Source organism: Myripristis murdjan, chromosome 10 (genome assembly GCF_902150065.1).
Source record: "Myripristis murdjan chromosome 10, fMyrMur1.1, whole genome shotgun sequence".
In the NCBI taxonomy this organism is placed as follows: Eukaryota; Metazoa; Chordata; class Actinopteri; order Holocentriformes; family Holocentridae; genus Myripristis; species Myripristis murdjan.
In genome coordinates, this window is record NC_043989.1 from 5,573,777 (window position 1) to 5,598,007 (window position 24,231).

Here is a 24,231-nt window from a genome sequence, read left to right on the forward strand (position 1 = left end):
AGTTGCATTAGTGGTGTCATCAAAATGAGGGTTGGTCACTTACATGTCTCACCCTGACTGGTGAGACATGTAACCAAATAAAATGAAGGTTATCTATAATCTACAAGCACCTACAAATCAACAATATTTTCAGGGGAAAAAAGATTTTTAAAAAATCAGAAAAATATGATATTATTTGTATTTTACATGATACGTAATCTGATATTGTTTATATTTTTTATGTATGCTGTGAATTTATGGAATAAATTCCCGTGGAAGCCGCAGGGTTTGTAAACTGGTCTAATAGAGGGAGGTGGTTGCTCTGAGTTCACAGTCTGACGGTGAAGAGGCTGCGGAGAGGAGGAGCGTCAAGTGAGCGCAAAAACCACATCAACACCGGAAATTACTCGATCTTGCCTTCAAAATAAAGTCCCCAGTTAATAACTCATCTGTGCATTTGCAAGAAGTCCCTCACTTTTTCTGTGTGAATAAAATTTCTACATTCATCTATTTATTCCTCCGTAATTTTTTGTATGCGATTTTTGTTCTTTATTTATTTATTGTGCTTCGCGAATTGATTTCTATAATAGAAGTTACCTTGCACTTACAATTACACAACATTTCAGAGATTGAAATACTTTTTTTTTTTTTGAGATGATGATCAAGTTGATTTTTTGTATGTGACTTTATCTATGTAGCCCCATGTTTTATTTTCAGTAGCCCAGCATCTTGCACAGGCCCATTCTTATAGCTACAAACTGATGCCTTGAATTTTCTCTCTCTCTCTCTCTCTCTCTCTCTCTCTTTCGTTTTAGAGTCGGGGTAAAAAGGTTAACAGTTTTTTTTTTCTTTCACAACATACTCCTCTTCCAACGCATTAATTACTTTTACTTTGGCGGGTCTTAATAAAAAAAGAGTTTTATTTTTATATTGTAACCGGAAATGGTATTTTAATATTGCGTGTGTCTTGCAGGCGGTGCAGAGCTGAGGGTCAGGGGGTCTGAACTAGTTTTAGTGCTGCAGGGGTTTTGTGCGGGGACCAGTTGCCATGGCAGGACGCCTCAGTCTCAGTGCGCTTGTGTTTTTGCGCTGTGGATTATTTGCGCTCATTTCCAGCAGCAGCAGCGCACTGGCAACTGCAGCCGCTCCAAATGCAACTTTTAGTCCAACACAAAGTCTTTCCTCTGCAGGGGAAACTTTCTCCCCCCGCAGCACCGAGGCTCCCAGCACTGGACTCACTGCTGCAGCCACTTTGCAGACCCAGGCAGCGACCAGACCCGCTCCGACTCAGAAAACAGAGGACAGCAGAGTGCTGAGCCAAGACACTGAAGAAGAAGGTCCAGTGGAATTAGGTGATTTGACCATAAATTAATATTTCACTTATATTTTATCATGAAACTTTGCTGCTCTTGATTGAAAAATCCCGTTTATACTCCTACATGGATTTACAGTATAATACTCAGTAGAGTTTACAGTCACCCTCTAAACCTTTTTTTTCCCCCAATTACACCACTATAGTAGTAGGGTATTGTTTTATAATAATCCTGTATAGAGTTTCAGTTTTATTTGTTTGTTTCCAAGTTAGTGTAGTATGTTTAAAGTTATTGTCAGGTTACTGTAGCACATTTTCATTGGGATAACTGCTTATTTGTCAAATTGCAGTTTGAAACATCAGTGCTGTAATTAGTCCTTGGTGCCATTGTGTTTAATCACTCTCTCCCATAAACAAATTAACATCTAGTTTAACATGGCCCTGTGACGATTTACAGTCTTCGCAGCCCACAGCAATAAAGTAACTTCAGTGTATTTTAAGTGGGGAAAAGATGTGTTGTGCAGTTTACAAGGTACAACAGTTAATGCACAAACTGAGCCAATTTATTTTCCTCTCTAGAAAAAAAAAAACTCTACATGGTTCCTTGAAGAAGCTCCTATATGTTAAAGGTCTCTGAAGCACCATCTGGGGTGGGGTTATGAACCATTGATTATGGAGTTCTTCAAGGAACCGTCTTGGGTTCCCTTTTAATTGCAAACAAACAAACTTTTAAGGTTCCTCACAGCTTTCTTTTTAGTTTTGAGGGTGTAAAAACTTTCTGTTGGCCCTTGTATATCTGTGGTGTGGGAACCAGAGTCTGAAGATGAAGACGAGGAGGAGGAGGACGGTTGGTGTTCACATTCTTCCCTGTGTGGTGAAGCATTTTAGCCGTGAATTATCTGTTGATGGAAAACAGATGTCCAGTGTGGCGCCGGGGAAAGAAATAAAGACAAGACCTTTTGCACTCCTTACTATTAGTCACTTGTAATGTTGATCGCCCACGAATTAAAGCTGACTCAGCTGCTACACTCAGAGTAAGTTTCTCTGAGTAACAGCAGCATAAAAACTATAAATGTAAACAGCTAAGGCTCATAATTTCAGCCAAGTAGCACTTAAATCAGTACAATGTCCAGATTTTGGCTTCCTGACAGTATCCTCAGATGGTAGAAGATGAAAAAAAAATTAGAGGCCAACCTGATTAAAAGTTGAAACTTTATCCAGGAAAGTGCTGCCTAGTGGGTCAACATGCCAAAATGAAGAGTTGCTCCTCATGAGTCATGCTCTGTGAGGGATGCGTGTTTGTTCCTGTGTGTAAAATGGTTTGCGTTTTTGTAGCGAGGAGGTCCATCAGGAGCGTAAATCTTGCCAAGAAGGCCAAAAAGCTCCTGAAGAAAGCCAAAGTCTTCCTCAAGAAGCCCAAAGTCAAGGCTGAGGTCACTAAGAAAGCCAAGCCCCAGCTCAAACCCAGCGTGAGCCAATCACAGGCCACGGAGACGGTCCCACGTACGTATGGGGGGTCAGCCCCGACGTATACAGTATGTGGATCAGACACGGGTCAAACAGCAGTCGCAAATGGTTTGTTAGTCTTTGCTTTCACCAAACACCAGATGGGTGGGACCTGTCGCATCCGGACGATTCAGTGTCACATGACCTCTTGACCCAGAGACGCCTTCTCCATTAACTTCACTGAATTGTCAGCTGATGCCTCACTCATCTGGGGGCCAGAAAAACATCTAACAAACCATAAAAAGTATTTGCAAATGCTATTTTTAGACCCAGGTCTGATGTGGAGGGGATTCACCCAGAGCTGTGGTCCCTCGCTGAGCTGAGGCATACTGTATATCCGACTAAAGTAGTGGAAACAAATCAAACAAATCAACTTTCTTTTTTTTTTTGCGGCGTATCCTTACTCATCGCTGTGCACGTCACAGAGCTTCCCACAAACTCTCTGGAAATCAATCTGTGATTACCCATGATGCAGTGAGAGGAGTGGCAGCAGCTTCACCTGGCTGTGTTCAGTATGCATTGTGGTGCAGAGCATTTGATGTGGTTAACACAACATGTTTTAACTTTATTATGCACTGCAGTAAACTAAATAACAACTGGCTCATAGGACGAAGAAATAGCTTGTTTTTATGCTGTAAGACACTGAAGGATTCTTGGAGATGTTAGTTAAATAATGGGACTGTCAAAACCTGACATATACAGTGTAGTTAATTTTTTTCTTGTGCATCTTCTGCTGAAAAATGAACACACACACACAGAGGTAAAACTACCACCAGTCTTCTCGATGCACACTGCACAGATGACCAGAGAGCTTGTCTGCCAGGAAGATGTCACCGATCTTTAACCACATGCCAGTTTGAACTCATAACTATTTATTTCCCGCCATGACACCCTTTCTCCTTCCTCTCATTTCCATCGTTTCCATTGTGCATCTTTTTCTCTTCTTTCTCTTCTTCCAGTTTCTCTCTGGTACTTTATCAAGTCATATTTTCGGTGGCTTCTCACATCAGCCCCCTTCATCCCAGCAGAGGAAGAGGATGTATATAGAGGAGAAGGTCGGACCGGAGATCAGCCAGCTGGGGCTGTCTGGAAATAAACGCCCAGTCAGCAACCTGTCCGCTCATATAGAATCAGAGTCGGTGCTCTTTGAAAGCCTGTGTGTGGAGAGAGGATGACAGAGGGGACATCAAAATGAAATGTAAGAAGGGCAAGAATGATTATTTTTTGATCACAAGACTGCATGAACAACCACGGGGTTACATCAGAGACTAGAGAGTTTAAAAAGGAAGAATGTCAGAGGCCGCCTGCAGCTGGTGACTTTGAGTCTTAAAAATGGACTGAACAGAGTAAAATGAATAGAAGTCAATGGGATTTTCCCGTAGGTTCAGCTCTATAAAAGATGTTTTTCTTGTCATAATTTTGAGAAAATTATCTTATGCGTTTCTATGTGCTGAGATGAATGAAATATAGAATAATTTAATAACAAAATGCCCCCCTTTCTTAAGAAAATTGCTTTTGCAACCAGGTAACACTACACAGCCTCAGTGATAGTCATTTTTTTTTATAAGTCACATTTTGTGCTCAAACCAACAAATATGCATGATTTATTTTCCCTCTTAGTGGAATTTATTTGCATAAACGTGACAAAGGCTGGAATGAGAACCTCTTAGATGTACTGTAAATAAAAATAATGCAATCTTTTGGTCATCTCTCTGTGTTTGCCTGGTCTCTCTGGACCAGGTTCACTAGTTTATGAAGACATTTGTGCACTTGGCAGGAAAGTGCAGGTCAGCAGCAACAAGGCCCCCGAGCCGGGACTTTTTGGAGCTTCAGTCACGACCAGCAGAGCAGAGATCCAGCAGGACTTCAAGGCAAAAGGGTTTTCGAGTTTTAAGGGGAAATGCTGCTGACATGTAGCCTTCATTTGTGCTATTTTTGCACCTCGGTCTGCAGTTTGAAGTATTAAGAGCCAGTAAAGAGAAGAGGAAGGCAGAGTTTGCAGGATCATCCGGCGAGTGAACCGAGCTGACCCTGCAGACACTGAGACTCTGTTTGGTCTGTTGTCCAGCAGGAGAGGGAAGCTGGACCAGTTCACTTTCTCTACTTGTCACTGCCCTGGTCTCTCCCTCTCTCTCTCTCATCATCTATGCACAAGGATCTCTCACTTCTCTACTTTCTAGCACCCCCATCTGTCTTTCTTTTTAAAAACTGCATCTTTCTTTCTTCACTCTTGCTTTAGAGAGTTGATCTTGCATTCCCTCAACTCTCATCTATTCACTCACAGCGTGGAGTGTGTCTTAGTGTGTGCATCACTTGTGTTTGTACACATTTGTATCTATTTTTCTGATGTGTAATAGCAACAGGTAATAATACTCAGATGGTTAAAGTTCTGTTGTCTCTGTCAGAATGTCCTCCACTGGGTCTGGAGTCTCTGAAGGTCAAAGACACGCAGCTGAAGGCGTCGTCCTTCAAGCGCCGGGGCCTCGGCCCGCACCGCGGCCGCCTCAACATCCAGGTGACTCGCCAGGGAAATTAATTTAGAACAAACCAGATTTTGCAGTCTCACAGGACATTTGTGGTTTTGCAAGCTATAGCCAGCAATCTTTAAAAGTGTGCGTGTGTGTGTGTGTGTGTGTGTGTGTGCGCTGCAGTCTGGGATAGAAGATGGAGACATCTATGACGGCGCGTGGTGCGCTCAGTACAGAGACAAGAAGCAGTGGCTGGAGGTCGACGCTCTGCGGCCTACTCGCTTCACCGGCGTCATCCTGCAGGGACGCAACTCCATCTGGAGGTCAGCACAGGTCAAAGGTCACCTTCTCTCAGACTAGCTGCTAGGAAATGTAGTTTTGTAGAAGAGCTTAAACTGTATTTTCAAAAAGAAGAAAAAATGTTTGGTTCACACAAATCCAGGTGTGTTTCTTCATGTTAGAAAAAAGGTCAGTAGGGTCAGAAGTACTGCATCTTTAGACGTATTACCAGACGTACACTATATTACCAAAAGTATTCGCTCACCCATTCAAATGATCAGAATCAGGTGTCCTAATCACTTGGCCTGGCCACAGGTGTATAAAATCAAGCACTCAGGCATGCAGACTGTGAAACAAGACATTTGTGAAAGAATGGGCCGCTCTCAGGAGCTCAGTGAATTCCAGCGTGGAACTGTCATAGGATGCCACCTGTGCAACAAATCCAGTCGTGAAATTTCCTCGCTCCTAAATATTCCACAGTCAACTGTCAGCCCTATTATAACAAAATGGAAGCGTTTGGGAACAACAGCAACTCAGCCACGAAGTGGTAGGCCACGTAAAGTGACGGAGAGGGGTCAGCGGCTGCTGAAGCGCATAGTGCAAAGAGGTCGCCGACTTTCTGCACAGTCAATTGCTACAGAGCTACAAACTTCATGTGACCTTCAGATTAGCCCAAGTACAGTACGCAGAGAGCTTCATGGAATGGGTTTCCATGGCCGAGCAGCTGCAGCCAAGCCACACATCACCAAGTGCAATGCAAAGCGTCGGATGCAATGGTGTAAAGCACGCCGCCACTGGCCTCTAGAGCAGTGGAGACGCGTTCTCTGGAGTGATGAATCACGCTTTTCCATCTGGCAATCTGATGGACGAGTCTGGGTTTGGAGGTTGCCAGGAGAACGGTACATTTCAGACTGCATTGTGCCGACTGTGAAATTTGGTGGAGGAGGAATTATGGTGTGGGGTTGTTTTTCAGGAGCTGGGCTTGGCCCCTTAGTTCCAGTGAAAGGAACTTTGAATGCTTCAGGATACCAAAACATTTTGGACAATTCCATGTTCTCAACCTTGTGGGAACAGTTTGGAGCGGGCCCCTTCCTCTTCCAACATGACTGTGCACCAGTGCACAAAGCAAGGTCCATAAAGACATGGATGACAGAGTCTGGTGTGGATGAACTTGACTGGCCTGCACAGAGTCCTGACCTGAACCCGATAGAACACCTTTGGGATGAATTAGAGCGGAGACTGAGAGCCAGGCCTTCTCGACCAACATCAGTGTGTGACCTCACCAATGCGCTTTTGGAAGAATGGTCAAAAATTCCTATAAACACTCTCCTCAACCTTGTGGACAGTCTTCCCAGAAGAGTTGAAGCTGTAATAGCTGCAAAAGGTGGACCGACATCATATTGAACTCTATGGGTTAGGAATGGGATGGCACTTCAGTTTAGTATGAGTAAAGGCAGGTGAGCGAATACTTTTGGTAATATAGTGTATATCACCAAAGCCTACAAGAGTGAATCTTTACAAGTTCGTCATGCAAAATGTCTGACAGTCAGAGTTTGTCAAAGTGTCTCTTTAAAATTTCAATTATTTCAGTTTCAGATCTGGCGATCTCCTTTGGAGCCAAACTCCTCCTCAAGGCTTTTCTGTGTATCACAGTTAATGCCATAAACAGTGCTTCATGTGCATGACATATAACACCTTAAATACTGCTAATAATTACAACTGTCTTGCTCACAGCTGGGACGTCGTGTACACCTACAAGGTGCAGTTCAGTAACGACACGCTGGTCTGGACGCCGTGTATGAACGGGACTGAAGAGGCTGTGAGTCGCCTTAATATATTATCATTTTTCCTTTTTTCCTTTTTTATTTTTTTAAAGCATCGCAAAGGGAATATGTTGCAAACCATCCTCTTGTGGCTAAGTTGGAAATACACATCTGTCTGAACTAATGGTGACATAATGGTGTCACTGGAGAATCTGAAGGAGAATGTTACTCACATTTAGTGCATTTAAATAAACTCTTTTAGATTGTTAAACATTTTTTTTAACAGTTTCTATGTTGTATTTTTAAGTAAATGTTGTATGTTGTTGAACTGGATGAACTTCTTTGCCCAAACTGGAAGTCATTTTATGGAAGAAAATGAGGAAGGGAGCGATTAGGCCACTTTATTGGATAGCTGTTAGGGAAAGTTTTGCAGCATGGTAACAGTGGTCACAAGGGACGTGCTGCCATGTTGGAGGGGCGATGAAATGAAAGATGTGGTATTCCACAGTATGATCTACTGCTTTTGCTTTAATTGCATTTGAACCCCACATCTGCACAGAAATTTGCCATTTTCTTTGTTTTCCTGGGGTGGAATGGATGATAACGCTTCAGTTTTTCCATAGTTGTATTGTTGAGATTTGTAACAGCTCTCTAAATATTCAGCAGCAGACCGACATTATATTGTGTGATTAATGTTGGAGCGTATGGTTTTGGAGGCCTTGGAGGTGTCTGGCGGCCTTGGTTGGATTTGCATGTGTCAGATTTATGATGTATGTGTGACGTGACCGCAGCCGACCCTGAAGCACCAACATGCAGACCAGCTCCATCAGTCAGACTGGTTTCCATGGGCAGGCTGGCAGTTTGCACACCAATCTGTAATCTGTCACTCATTTTGCAGAGAGAAATGTGGATTAAAGGATTCATGTGTTTTGATATGCTAATTCAGAGGTCTAGTTTAGTTTTACTTGGTCAAACTCGATGTGAATAAAATCCTTTGGTGGTGAATGAAAAAAGTTTTGAGATAAAAAAAAAACAAAAAAAAACCAAGATGACATGAATGCATAAATTACATCAAAAGCTCAATAAGGAAGAGAATGATACAAAAACAATAAATTGCGTAACAAGCATGGAAATAAAGTGTGTGTGTGTACAGAAAGTGCTCAAAATTTCTATGTATTCAGTGTATCAACAGATATTCTTTATGAGATTAAATGTCTCAGTATGTCAATATGACAGTTTAGTGCAACTCTGGAAGCTAAAAATTTCAATAACCAATTGTTGGTTCAACCCTAAGTTTTGGCGCCCCGGCCAAAGACCTCCAGAAGTCTTTTTGGGACTCTTGTACGTGAAAAACCCTTGATAAGTTAATAATTACACTTGTGCTGATGTGTTGTAGGTATTTGAAGGGAACCAGAATGCAGAGACACCCGTCCTGGCCCTTTTCAACACGTCGACGGTGGCGCGCTACATCCGGATCAACCCACAGAGCTGGTACGAGAACGGGACCGACGGGGACATCTGCCTGAGAGCAGAGGTGCTGGGCTGCGCCCTGCCAGGTACGACACGCCGGCCGCCGGTAACAGTGTTGACGTAAAGAAGAAGAAAGAGTTTTGATCAGTGCTTGCCTCCTGTCCCTCACCATCTCCTAGACCCTAACAACATCTACGCGTGGCAGACAGAGCCGACAGAATCCAAAGACAAACTGGACTTCAGGCACCACAACTACGAGGAGATGAGAAAGGTAAGAGCGCTGACACACTGGAAGGACTACATATCCCAGCTTGCTTAGGGATCCCCAGGAGGAGCTGGAGGAGAAGGAGGTGCTGTCTGCCCGGGAGCCCGACATGGTTTGTTAAAATGTGCACACGTGGCATTCAGTGTAGATACTTTATTTTCCCTAAATACCGAGCAGGGCTCAACAGCGCATATTTACAGAAGTGTTGCCAAGTCACTGCTGGGACCAGTCAAGACGACAGTCCTGTTAGCTCCTCTTAACAGATGGTGGAACCCAGATTGTAGTATCACCTCCTGAGCAGGAACTAAATCAGGTCCCAGGAACATGATCTGTAACCTGCCTGTGGAGGTTCCCAGTCATCCAGGTCATGGTGATCTACGCAGAGTTGAATCGAGGGCAGCTGGACCTGTTTGGAGATTGTTGGATGAATCAAAAATCAAGAATCTACAAACAAGTCCAGCAGATTCAACTCTATGTAGATCACCTATAACTGTGTTGTCACCAATGGAAACACTTCCTGAACCTGTGAAATAGCCGAAACAGTGCAGTGCGCCTCAGTTTGTCTAAGTTCTTGCAGTCAAAGGGCCATATATGCTTCTTTGATAGGATTTCCTTCTTTGCCATGTAGGTTTGCCAGTCATAACGTAGCTAAGGCTCTGAAACATGGTCTCCTTGGCTCCACCCACTGGGGTTTAATTCAACCAATGAGATTGTTTCTACCTGCAGTGCAGCTTCACCTCAGAGAAATGTTTGTGTACAACAGAGACTCCAGTCCGCCGCTGGTGGTTTCAGCAGTGAGCGTAGTAAACCCTGAGGTCTGAGCTGCCGCAGTGTGTGGTCTGCTCTCAGTCGCACCAGAGAACAAATATTTTGTGAGGTTTCACTCCTTTTCCCATCCTCACTCTGCTGCCACTACCAGCGGTCTGTTTGGAGAGACCGTTCGAAAACCGAGGGGCCTCTCCAAGCCCACAGACACAAATATAACACACACACACACACACACATTCCACTGTGGGCAAACTCATTCAACTTTTAACACAGCTCAGATTTTGATAGGACACCGAGAGGTTACACAGGGCAAAGAGTATGCAGGGTGAGTTTACTTTAATATTGCGTTTTTCTTTAAAATGCATCCATAACAGGCAGTGTGTGCATTCACTAGGAAAAATAAATAGTTTCTAATAAATATTCCTCTGACACAGGAGACTGTGTTTCTTTGTCTGCCCTCATTTCACGATGAAAATGATTCCAGAAATTGTAAAACGTAGAATTGCTCGTTACAGCACACTTTACTGTTTAATGAATGATAATAGCACCAGACTTTGTATTTCCATCACATTTTAGGCATTTAGATGTTGTTATCCCGGGTGTCTTAAAAGAAGAGAGCCAAGTTAATTTTACTGTCACATCTTTTTGCACTAATCGACTTTTTGAATTACTAGGCCGCCCTGCCTCTTTAGTGCTACAAGCATTCTCAAATTAACACTTCAACTCGCTCGTAAACTTTATTTTTCCCGAGCGGGCTGACCCTGCTTCAAGTTCACTTTCACATGCTCAGCTACACTGGAGCATGACTGTTAGTGGATTCTGCCCTCTGTCCCGTGTACTTTTACATGTCAGATTTTGTTTTCCTGACTCCTCTGGAGGCCGTTCACTGCCATTCATTTTCCTCTGGTATGAAAAACATCTTCCACAGACTTGAAAAATGCCTGTGTGAGGTAATCCATCACATGTCACAGAGATTTACTGCCTTTGTTACTGTGGCAGGAAATCTTGTTGTTTTGTCGTCAGCAAGAGTTTACAGTTAGTTGTCTATTTTTTTTATATATTACCTCACAAATGTCATTATCACACATTATTTTGAGGTTTAGAGGTGAAATGTTATATATTTAAAATAATGAAAAACAAAGAAAACATGCAGTTAGAGTCAGCATGATTGAGAAAAATTACCAAAAATAATGTGTATATGTAATAATGTACTTGTGGTTGCTAGTAAACATGCAGTCAGTCAGACTTGGACTGCCCTTGCTTGAACTTTGCTCAAAGGCACCGTGAGGACAGTCGGCACGGAGTGAGAGGAGGATGTCGGTTCACTTTGCGCTCACAGATTTTCCCAGCTTGCCTCTGTTCACTGAGCGCCTCCGTTTTTGTTTTGTCCAGCTGATGAAGTCGGTGAACGAGGCGTGTCCCGACATCACCCGCATCTACAGCATCGGCAAGAGCTACACGGGCCTGAAGCTGTACGTCATGGAGATCTCCGACAACCCGGGCAAGCACGAGCTGGGTGAGACACACATGGGAAGGGTCCATTCATCTTCTCTAAACGGTCGAGATTTTATCTTTTTCAGCTAGAGTCTCGAGAAGGATATCCTTTAAAAAAGTAAAAGTAAAAAAAAGTATTTCAATCATTTTGTAACAAACCATTTTCTCAAAAAATATGCAAATTTCTCCTATGCACATTATGCATCTCTTTATTTTTATTTTCAGTTCTTTAGATATGTAAATATTATGGAACAGAAAACACACAAATGAACAAGCTGCATGAATTGGTAAGCATTCAACCAGACATTTTACATTTAATGATCTAACTTTGGCTGATAGGCTCCTGTGGAAGGATGGATCAATTCAACTCTTCTTATCTGCCATTTTTCAGAGCTCAAAAGTTAAATGCAGTGTGTAAAGCAAGCCCCGCCCACAGAGATTTAACTGGACCAATAGGATTAGTTCATCCTCCCGGGCAGCTCTGTTTGCACAAGTAAAACCCCAATGTGCCACATGGTCGCTGCACCGCTAACACTTCTAACGCGGGACAGCTGCGGGGTCAGAGGGGATTTCGACAAAGAGTGCCACTGTGCAGCAGCCACACAGCCCGGCTCTGTGCGCAGCAGAGAAGCCGGCGTCCCTGCCGGTTTGCTCTGAGCTGTAAAAATGTTTTCTTTGGCCTCGTCTGTCCAGCCCACACGGCCGCAGAACGGAGAGGCTTCCCCGCCAAAAACACATGAGCAGGACAGGGTGAGAAAACGAACTCTGTCAAAACAAGCAATTCCCTTTTGTGTTCAGCTTTAAAATCTTATCTTCTCGAAACAAATGAAAAAATCTGCCAAAGGAATGAGATATCAATCAATCAATCAGTCAAATTTATTTATAAAGCACATTTAAAAACAACCCAAGTTAACAAAAGTGCTATAGAGTTAAAAAATGAATGAAATAAATACAAATGAATGCAAATACGAGATGACGAGTGTCCAATATTTCCAGTGAGTTTCCTGTTTGAGTATTTTTGTTTTTAATCCAGTGATGCAGTCTTGGAATTAGGGCTGTAGTCAACCAAAGAAAATCTTGATTGATTGAAATACGACCTGCTATTCAATAAATGGATTGGTCGATAGGAAAACAAACAAACAAACAAACAAAAAAAATATGATGTCTACATGTTTTACCCCGCACTGTGGCCAATTTAGTTAATCTAGAGTACAGTCCACTGAGTGCCCTTTAGCCAACCTGGTAGCCTAAATGAATAATAAATAAACATGAAAAGTAAGTTGTAGCATACTAAATCATTTTCAGCCTAATTATTTTATACTGACATGTTGGTCAATATTTATCCCTGGCTGGCAGCGATACTCGCTCTTACAGCAAGGTGAAAGTTTCCCGTTTCCAGCTCTCTCCTCCTCCTCCTCCTCCTCCTCCCTCTGAGCCTTGGCCAGCAGGTCAGCAGTCCCATCTTAATCTCAATCTGGGTGTGAACCTTCTAATTCATCGTCTTTTTTTTTTTTTTTGTCCTGAAATGAACTGCTTCGGTATCATTCCCCTCGCTCAGATCATCAGCGATCGTCACTTTCTGAAGTGCAGCTTTAGAAATTTTTTAGCCGTCCTCCTGGAGGCAAAGCCCAATATAATGTTCCTGCACTCGGCTAAGCGACTAAGGGGGCTGGTAAAACAAACAAAAAATGCATCCCAGCATGCATTTGACCTCCCCCATGTGTGTGTTTCAGCAAATCACAATGCATTTCATCGGTCACGTCTTGAAAATGATGCCATCCTCTCAACACGTTCCGGCTTTAAAGGCAGAAATACATCAGGTCTGCACGTCTTTCCCCCGAAAATGATGCATGCTTCTGCTTATGAGAGTAACACCACCGATTGTCCGACCAATGAGAATTTGATCGACCAGAAGACCTCAACCCTACTTGAAACAAGAGGGAGAAATCATACGACAGAAAATGATCTTTATTCTTCATTGGAAACAGGTGAAGTGGTGTCAACCCATGGGAAGATTATTTTACTTCGTTTAAGAAAAGATTAAATTGATTTAGAAATTAAAAAACGTGTTATTTTTCCGCCCGGAAGACCACATGATCCTTTAATTCATATATACAGTAAGAATCACCAAAATCTCCCCCCGCGGTACAGAATCACAGCACTAAATCATCTAGTAACGAGGAAAATCCAGTCACACATGAATGTCTTTGATTGGCAGTGATGAAAATAACCGGCACCGTTTACAGGGGAATAAATAGCTTTTTCCCCTCCTCTCTGCTCTCTCTGCTTGACCTAATTTCTTTGTTCACCTCAAAGTCTTTTTTTTTTTTTTCCACTGACCAAACTCCGTCTTATGCAATCTTCTGTTCCACTGACTGAGTTTTCTGCCTCTTCATGTCATCTGCCAGCGGTTACAGTGGGGAAAACTCCAGCTGGGTTCAAAGTACTCATATTTTCCCCATTCCCCCCTTCGCTTTCTGTAGTTTATGTAACTGAGAATGCCTTTCTTCTCAACTGTACTGTGTATTTTGCCATTTTACTGTACATCGTTGCACGCTGTTTGTCTTCACCACCGTTAACAGTTAGGGGCAATACCAGCGGCTTTCTTGTCTTTCCAATGGAAGTGAAAGACAATAAATAAACCCCGTCAATAGGTTCAGCATAGGCAAAGGTACCGTTTGTTCTGCCTTTCCCTTATTGGCACTTAACTCTTAATTCTGATGAAAATTGTACTATTTCACCAAGAAATCCATAATTAGTCCATCATGTTTCCTGTTTCAAAAAGATTACAAGTGACTCTGAAAGTCACCGGAGGAGAGCGACTGCTGGCTGATGTCCTAAAGATGTTTAAACTTTCTGATTTTAAGTTTAGAAATCATGTTTTATGACTTTTTTTTTAATCTGCCATGCACCAGTAGAAACTGGAGACTCCTTGTAATGTGTCTGTCACCCCAACACTTTGAGTCACCACATGTGTTTTCTATCAGTCAGGTACCAGCAACCCTGAAATGTCTGCTGAATTTGTTGTAAACCGACTGGAGCAGCAATAAGGGCGTCCATCTCAAATGTAAAAGATATGGCAAGGATGATTTTATATATATATATATTTATTGTTTTATGGAATCATTGCATGGCTTTTTTTTAATTGCCTGATCCTGGGTTGGGACGTTTTACTGGAAGATCTTTTTCCAGCTCGAAACAGCACACATGGTTTCCATCAGACTTGCATTTATAGCTGGCAGACACCCCTGAAGAGTGGACACACTTTGCAAAAACAGAGCCCAATTTTATCAAACAGTAATGTTTCCTATGACCATATGACCAACATGACCCAGTGACTGAAAAACAAAAAACAAAATTATAACACATATTGGCCAACCCAGGTGCACATTTTTCATTTACTAGTGCCATTCTCCAGGGGGGACTTTTATTTTGAAAGTTGTGCATCTTTATTGAAGTGAAACTGTTTTAATTTTGCATAAATAAAATATATATATATATATATCTAAAAATTTTCCAAATGACCACTGCATGTGATGAGCCGTTCTACTTTTGAAAAACATCCCTATACGTCGGTCTCTGAGTATAGAAGCCCCTTGAGCATCGAAACAGACTTCTCTTGTGCTCGTCCTCCGTCTCCAAACCATTTTCAAACTTAAAGCCTCCAGCTAATCTACAAGCTAAATAAACACGAATTAATTACCGGGGCTGCACAGAACCTCTGATTTAAACAACTGCATAATATGTAGTGGACGTTAGGTTTGAATATGTGTGTGTATGTGTGTGTTTTGGGTGTATGTACTGATTCTCTGTGGGCTCCACTCTCCGATCTGCACAGACACTCACCTCAGGCTGCAGCAGAGAGCTCAGCTGAAGCTCCTCCTTTTAAACAGGTTAGGGAGGACGTGTGAGATTTCTGAACTCCCTGCCAATGCAACGTATGTTTATGGACGAAGCTGCATGCAGAACCGGGGCCAGAGCAAACCAGCGGAGGACCGAGATCTGTGCAGCTTTGTGTTTTGAAACAATAGACACTGTATTTAATGTTTTGAGGATGTCCTGTTCTTATTTGTATGTTGAATTAACTTCAGTTCAGCATGTAGAGCAACACAGAGCTGTCAGACTGATAATTTAGATACTCAATCTATCGTTTGGGGTCTCTTTCTGTCTTTGCCTTTACAATACAATACAATATAATTCATTATCCCTGTGGGGAAATTAGTTATGCTGCACACAGAAATGCTTCCACAGTTGCAGGGAAACAAACTTCACAGCTGTGCTAATCACAGCCATAAGTAGCCTGTAATCCACATTGCACATACCAAAAATATTGCACATAGCACGTATTGCACACAACCAATGGCAAACACCAAAAAACTATTGCACAGTCTCTTCAGCTTCAAGCAGCATTGTTTAAAAAATTGATAGAAGAAGGAACAAATGAGTTTTTAAAGTGATTAAGGTCATCAGCAGCATAGCACTGTACAGCATAGCAAAGGAAGACACATAAAGCCAAACATTCATGTAGAAGCAGTGTTCTTCATTTTGTCCCGGTCCTGTGTGTTTGTGCGCCCCCTGCAGGCGAGCCGGAGTTTCGCTACGTGGCCGGGATGCACGGGAACGAGGCGCTGGGCCGCGAGCTTCTCCTCAACCTGATGGAGTACCTGTGCCAGGAGTACAAACGGGGCGACCAGCGCGTCGTCCACCTGGTCAAAGAGACTCGCATCCACCTGCTGCCCTCCATGAACCCCGACGGATACGAGATGGCCTTTAAGAAGGTGCCCGGCATCACGTTAGTCACCGAGGATTGATAACAACTTAACCAGGGATTTGTTTAGTTCAAAAACATTTAGGAACTTTACAATAGAGCTGCAGGTAGTGTTTCCTTTTTAAATCAACATCCTGTGTACATGAACAGCAAACTTAAAAAAAACATCTAAGGCACACTTTTCTATAGAAAAAATGTTAGAAAAAAAAACTTTATTATTACATGGCTTTATTATACATTAACATTTTTTCTACGGTACAGTGTGCCTAGGATGTTTTATGAGTTTGCTGGTCATATTCTAAATAGCATGTTGAGTTAAAAAGGAGACAAACTTAAAAATATATTTTCCACTGACCCGACCCTCTCCACCTGATTCCTGTTTGCCTGATTGAGGAGCCGCGCAGCTCCTAATCCCCTCTATTCTGAAGCAGGAAGATAATCTGACCGCTGCCACCAGTGTAGCCGAGGGTTAGAAGTTCAGCCTGTACTTATTTGGATTCTAAAATATCAAAATTGAGACTCCAAAGTGGCAAACTTTTACTGCATCCCACACTGTCCATGGCAACCTATTACAGTTCCACCACTTCTGCGTTACCTCTCACAATAAAAGCCCTAAATATATAGTATATACTACATAACAGGGAAGTTAAATTCACCGAGAGCATTTCACTCAAAGGCAACTCAGTGAAATAGCTTACACTGTTATTGAATGTATTCAGCTTTTATATACTAGACTGTTGTAACTGTGATTTTTGAAAGCACTTTCTAAATAAATGGAGCTCAGATTTATCTCACTGCTTCTATAAATTGAAATGCAGCCATGTGTGGTTAATATAGATAGATAGATAGATAGATCTTTATTGTCATTGCACAATCATGTACGGTATAACAATGCAACGAAATTAGGAAAAGAAATTAGGAATAGAAAGCTGAGGAAACGATACATGGAGATGCTTTGTGCAAATGTTCTCAATTCATGTTCTCATGTTGGCAAGCAGCTGCCCTGCTGATGTTTGGAAGTCAAATCCACTTTTCTTCATAATATTATCAACCTGAGCCGTCTTCAGCCTCCCGCTGTAACCCGCAGGGCTCGGAGCTGTCGGGCTGGGCTCTGGGACGGTACAGCTACGAGGGCATCGACATGAACCACAACTTCGCCGACCTCAACTCGGTGATGTGGAAAGCCATCGAGCTGGAGACGGACAAGTCCAAACTCATCAACCACTACTTCCCCATCCCCGAGCAGTACACCTCCGAGGAGGCCTTCGTAAGTTCCCGGCACACGTGCACATCTTGGAGAGACGTGTGGTTTGTTCAAAATCAGTTTCTATTCATCAGTTCCTTTTCACTAACCCTAAGCCCCTCTGTGTAAATGTAAAGAGAGTAGAAAAGAGACTTTGTTTCCTGACCCCAACACCAGGTGGCGTCAGAGACCCGAGCCGTCATCAACTGGATGCAGAACATCCCGTTTGTTCTCAGCGCCAACCTGCACGGCGGCGAGCTGGTGGTCACCTACCCGTACGACATGACGCGGGACTGGGCGCCCCGCGAGCACACGCCCACGGCTGACGAGAGCTTCTTCCGCTGGCTGGCCACCGTGTACGCCAGCACCAACCAGGTCAGCCCTCCTCCTGCCAGCTCACATTTTTTGTTTTTCCTTGAAGAGAGCGGGACGTCCCATCGTGTTTCAAAGGATCTGCCCTCAGCGGTTTGATTTAAAAAGAAAATGTCAGTTCTCAAGAGAAGAACATTCACTCAGTGTCCACTTCATCAGCTCCACATGGACAGTCTAATGCAGTTCAGTGCAACAGCTCTGCCATAAATCTACGTTTTAAGAAAGTTTATAATGTTCAGTTTTTGTTGGAGAATGTGTAAATTTAATTCCATGTTTATTATTGAGGTTGTAGTTTGCAGAGGCCTTGTACTGGACTGTATTATATTGAGAGGTGTTTCTAATTTTTTGTCCTCCGTATTTGTATACAATGAGGGGGGACAGAATAGTGGAAACAGCTCTCAATAAAATGCAGCTCATTCCAACAGCAGCACAAACTATGAGCTCAATGCCAAACATAGAAGTGAATGAACACCTCTGTTACCGTGACAACAAGACAAGCTGAGCATTATAGGCATCAGGAAAGGAAACTTTATGGCACAGCAGTTGGATTTGATTGGATTAGACTGTGCAGGTGGTCATAATAAAGTGGCCACTGGGTGTAGATATAAGCATAAGTGAAATTAGTAGAAAAAGAAATAAGAAATATATAAATATGTACATTATAAATTCATAAAAAGTATTAGCATTATGTAGAAATGTGTGCATTAATCCTACAATAATATTACAACAATATTACCTTAATTAATTACCTTATTACAATATTATTACATACTGTTGCCATGAACTGTTCTTAAGTGAAATGTGATTGAAATGCAGTTATATTTATATGTCTGCATTAAATTCACTGATTGATAATGTTTATATAGCCACTGGATGTAATTAAGACATGCTGAATGATGATTTATTTTACATGTGAATATAAATCTTCATAATGTTTGGATTCCCTTTCACACACCTTCCTTAGATGCAGGTAGATAGTTAAAGTAATTTATTGATCCTAAATTGGAAAATTCTTGACAGGAATCTGCATCAGCACCGTGCTCCTGTCTTTGTCTTTTCCAGGTGATGTCCAACCCCGACCGAAGGCCCTGCCACAATAAGGACTTCCTCCGATACAATAACATCATCAATGGAGCCGACTGGCACAACGTACCCGGAAGTAAGTGTGTGTGTGTTTGTGTGAGTGTGTGTGTGTTTCGTTCAAAATGAGATAACAGATGTTGGAAAAAAACTCCCCAGACGGCAGCAGTGTTGTCGTCACGCTCCATCTGCACCGAAAATGAAACAAAACAGAATAATAAGCTGAATTTTTCGGGTATTTCCTCCTCTCCAGGCATGAACGACTTCAGCTACCTGCACACCAACTGTTTCGAGGTGACGGTGGAGCTGTCGTGCGACAAGTTTCCTCACGCCAGCGAGCTTCCCGTCGAGTGGGAGAACAACCGAGAGTCTCTGCTGGTTTACATGGAGCAGGTCTGCCTCGCCGCACGGCTTCCAGTTGTCGCTCTTTCTTTTTCTTTTCCCCCTTTTTTCTCATCTCATTTGCAATCATTTTGGCCATTTAAACTGAATTATCTTCTCATCTTCCTCTCCAAGTTCCTCTTAATTTTTACCATTATAACACATTCATACCATAGTATATCAAATGAATATTAATGAAATTTCTCTCTCTCCTGACCAGTTCTCTTCTGCCTTATTAGTTTATTCTTATTCCTCCAGTTCTTGAGAGTTGGTGTTTATTGTTTTTGAAAATAATATCTGTGAAACTGTGAAACTGTAAATCCTTACCTGTAATGAAGACATCTGTATTAAGTGTCAAAAAGTGAGTAATGGTGTTTTTTTTGTTTTTGAGAAGTGCTTTGCTGTCTTAAATCTGCTGTGCCAAGTCGAGAGTGCCATCGCTTTTGTTTTCCAGGTTCACCGTGGCATCAAGGGTGTGGTTCGTGACAAAGACACCGAGGCGGGAATAGCAGACGCCGTCATCAAAGTCGACGACATCGATCATCACATCAGATCAGGTGCAGTGAAGTTAACCGTTTGTGTATTAACCGAAGTTAATGCACAAAGCAAACCTGCACTGCTGCAGAGTGTGAATCTAAAATCGCTGTTGTGTTTCTGGAGGTTCCTCATGTAGGAGTGTCGGGCTCCGGTTACAGAGCAGTGAAGCGTTTCTTCTTTTGGGACGCAGCTGTGGTTTGGCTAATTAACACCATTTTAACACCATTTTAAAGTGATTCGTGAAAATGAGCAAATTTGAAGATAGACTGATTAATCAGGCTGATATCTGGCAATTTCAGATTACCGGCATCAGCTGATATCTGCGCTCATGACACCAATAAACAAGAAATGTCATCTGCTGATACACTCAAATTTTATTTATTTTTCATTCATGAGTTGTTTTTCATGTTTTTTTTTTTAAACAAAGTATAGTTTTTTTTATTACCTGCCTATTTTGTTGGTACAGTTTCATTTAAAACAAGTGCACTGCAGACACAATGCAGATCTAGGTAAGCAAACAGTGACAATATAGAAGACAATAACATCAGTGTTTAAGAAATGTTCATTTAAGAAAAGCAATTTAGTGTCTCATTTGTTATTAGTATTATTAGAATAAAACATGATATCATCATTATATTCGGACATCAGCCGCCCCACTTTCTAAATATTGGCATTGGCATCGGTCATTGAAAAACCCGTATCAATAATCAAATTGACAAGGTTTTCCAATTTGTAGCAAAATATCAAAATACAAAACTGAGTCAAACACCAAGAAAAAAAAGCTTCTTGATTGAGTTTATTACAAAAAGTGCCCATGTGTTCATTTAAGCATTCTGCCTGTTGGTCAGTGTGTAGTTAACTGCTCCAAAAATGGCATAAAAACAAATTTACCTTCTTGAATATCACCAAAACAACTAGTCCACCTGCATGTAGTCAGCTGCCTCTGACTGCCATGTCCTGCTGGCTCTCCTTCCTCAGTGGCCGACGGCGACTACTGGCGGCTGCTGAACCCCGGGGAGTACCAGGTGACCGCCAGCGCAGAGGGCTACTTCCCCTCCACCCGCACCTGCCGGGTCATGTACGAGCACTACCCGACCCTCTGCGACTTCCGCCTCACCAAGACGCCCAAGCAGAGGCTCAAGGACATCCTGGCCAGGGGCGGAAAAATCCCCAAAGACCTGCAGCTGCGGCTTCGGCAGCTCCGCCTGCGCAAGCTCCGCGTCACCACCAAGGCCATCAACCAGAGGAGAGCCGCCGCCGCCGCCAGGAGGGCGACCAGGGGGGCGTGATGATGATGAGGGCGAGCCAACTCACGTCACATTTTTCGACATCTGGAGGCACCCTGTCTTCACTGGACTGTGTCTTATATGTATATTTTTACTTTTTTAATCCAGTTCATGTTCAGTCTCTCGCTCGACTCGAGGACACACTGATGGAAGCCGCTCACTTCGAGGAGAGCGTCTCTGCTTCTCTTTGGTGATCTAAGTCTATTTTTCTTACCCTTGTTGGTGCTAGTTGTTCTTTTTTTACATCTCATTTCTCACATTTCCTTGTTGTTTCCCGTGTAAAGAGCAGATGTGACTGTCTTTTGTCGTGACAGCGTTGAAAAGTTAACAAAACACATCACTGTATTGTATGAGTGGCAGCTCGTAGAGTCGAAAATAAGATCATTAGGATTGCAGCTGTGATCAGTGTCTCCATTTTTTTTTTTTTCTGAAATTCACCATGTGATTATGTGCTTTCTGTCTGATGGGAGTCGAAATAGATTCGGAATAGATTCACGATTAACAGTGCTCACTCTCGGTTCGAGGAGGATGTGAGGATGAGGATTTTTTAGGCTACTTCTGAGCAGACAAAGCAGCTTGGATCACAAAAAGTACAGGGCTTTGAATTCAAACTAAAAAAAAATGGCAGCTCCAGTTTCTTTTCTTTCTTTCTTTTTCGAATGATCATTCAAGTTCATAGTCTTCATTCTCTTCAGTTTCTTAGGAGGTTGGATTTGACAGCTCTCTCAGCTCAAATCTTTTTACAACCTCAGCTGTTTTAATCAAAATGTGCTGTGTTGAGAAAAAAAAACCAAAGAACATAAAGCCAAAGATCTTTTGGGCGCATTTTGTAGAAGATCCACCTGAATTGTCAGTTTCTTGGTATGGTGTGAGCCAGAAAGTGAGTTTTTAAAGAAATCCCATCAGTCCTTGTTACTGTATATCAGCGCTGCGGGTGTATTACTGTCAGTTTGTGCTATGAGGCAGTAAAACGTATCGCTTTTTAAAGGAAACTGAACCTTGACTTTCAGTTCAGCCTCTGGGGAAACTCCAGAAATGACCAAAGAAGAGGATTTTAAGTTGACTGAATGGTTCAGTAAGGACAAACAGGACAGAAATCCCACCACTTTGTTCAGGTGAAAGTTCAGTAACCACATGTCTGATAATTTAATTAAGAGAAGAGCTTTACTGCACAGCCTGGTGCTGATCTGAGTTCAGTAGGTGTGTCCTTTGTGTTCATGTAGCGGTGACGTGCCATGCACCATCCCCTTTCATAAGAGCCGATTTCTGATGTCTGTCTGTCATCTGATTTCTGCAACTCCCTGTCAAAATGCTGGCATTTGGATAAAATGTCCTTGCAAGTCAAGAGACGGTTGTAAATGAACTCCAAATAAAACTTTGATGATAAAGAAATAAAAAAGGAAGAACCAATCGGTGTTGTTTGTGTGTTTTTCCCAGCAGCCAAGATCAAAGAAAACCATGTAAGTCACCACAGAGCCATGTGTCTGAAATAGAAAACTATTAGTTAGTCATAACTGGTTTTATTTTGCTTATCCTCGGGTGAAACAAAGAAGTTTTCAGAGGCCTGCAGCATCCAAACCTCAGTGTGGCACCTGCCTGATTGTCTGTGTACTTGTGGCAAACTTATTGTAAATATGTTGGTTTCCCACAAAAGATTTTCCACCGGTGAAGCTGTGATAAATGTAATGATGCAGTGATGTAGCTTTTATTTTGACAGCATATACAATGGCCTGACAAATCAGAATTTATATATATATATATATAAAAAAAGTTGTTTCAAGATTTTTTTTCTCCAAAAACTGTCACACCACAGCTTAAATTTAACAAAACAATCTAATTTCACTCACAATTTTGAAGCATCTGGCGAGGAGGCATCACTCCGCTCGGTTTCAGCTCATAAACATTTTGATTGGCCAGTCGATTCCACACCGTAGCTGCAAATCTCCATTGGAACACTAGATGGCGCTATCTGACAAACACATATCAGATGAGTGCAGGACCTGGTCAAACTGCAGAGGCCTTGAAGTGTCTAATACTTGACTGAAAAACTTAAGTGTCACCAGATATCTTTCACAATAAAGGTTTGAAGCCCTCAGATTCATTTTGCAGAGCTAAAGTCGTATTTGTGTATCGGCGTTGCACATTTTATATGATTACCACAATTAAATATTATATGTATAACTAAATAATCAAATCTTACTCGCTTTAAGAGTCATTTTGTAGGCAAGGCTTTCCATAGATCTCTGCTGAAGATCTTGGAAATGACTTAGGATCTATACATCTTCTCTATCTGTGATATTTTTTATCTTTTTGTTTTTCTATGCGTTTGTTTTTATTTTCCCCATGTGTGAAGCACTCTGCATATTTTAAAAATCTCTGTATAAATAAAGTGTTACTTACTTATGTGCTTGCTGACTTTATGTTGATGCTATAAACCGTATCAGCTTGTGGTTGGTGGGCTGGAAATTGAAGAAGTGTGTGTGTAAGTGTGTGTGTAAGTGTGTTTGAGCACAGGTGTTGACGTGCTCAGGTTCTTCCTTTATAGAACTGGAAGAGCTTGTTGAACTCCTTGTTGGATGCGGACTGACTGTCCTTTCTTTTTGTCTGTTTCTGGTTCAGTGTTGGAGCTGCTTCTTGGATTTTTTTTTCTTTCCAGCCAGAATCTGTGTGTTATCCCTCTCCAGGTCGGTGATCTTGGCCAACATGCTGCTCTCTGTCTCGGCCCACTTTTGCTCCAACTCCTCCTCAACCAGCTGGGTCTCATTTCTCGGCTGCGAGGAGCCAGGTCTGCTCCTCCTCATTCATTCCTGCCTCCGTCATCTTGACTTCTCCATCCTGTCTCTCCTGTTGAGACCGCTGGCAGGCCACAAACTCCTCCTGCAGCCTTTGGGCCTCCTCTGTCCTCCTCCATGTGTCCACTAGATCTTTTGTTTTGAGCGCTGCGTTCCTCTCATTGAGGTTCTCCATCATCAGATCAAGCCTCAGCTCCACTTCCTGGTGAGCAGCTTTTTGACCTCCGCATTGGTCATTATTTTCAGATATAAGCCCTCCGACTGGATTATCCCAATTATTATACGTCTTAAAGAGCCACCCCCATAAAAACCTCAGTAGTTAAGCAAGGGAATTACAGTAGAAAAAAATCCAGGGTAGCTCCAACCTGGCATGACATGCTTGGTGCTAATGGATTCCTAGTTTCATATGATACTCATATATTTACTATAAATCAACTCAGTAATAAAAATCAATCAAAATCATATAAA

At 42.3% G+C, this 24,231-nt stretch overlaps 1 protein-coding gene across 1 annotated transcript; it reads left to right on the forward strand.

Annotated features, from left to right (window-relative positions):
* The first annotated feature begins 1,010 nt into the window (after positions 1-1,010).
* Positions 1,011-22,279, forward strand: LOC115366490 (probable carboxypeptidase X1). Its single transcript, XM_030061969.1, has 14 exons — positions 1,011-1,331; positions 5,203-5,312; positions 5,449-5,588; positions 7,279-7,363; positions 8,704-8,863; positions 8,957-9,048; positions 11,203-11,326; positions 15,886-16,082; positions 17,160-17,339; positions 17,493-17,690; positions 18,750-18,846; positions 19,021-19,160; positions 19,603-19,705; positions 20,664-22,279. The coding sequence occupies exons 1-14, from the start codon at positions 1,028-1,030 to the stop codon at positions 20,972-20,974; spliced, it is 2,241 nt and encodes a 746-aa protein (XP_029917829.1). The 5' UTR covers positions 1,011-1,027; the 3' UTR covers positions 20,975-22,279.
* Positions 22,280-24,231: the final 1,952 nt, after the last annotated feature.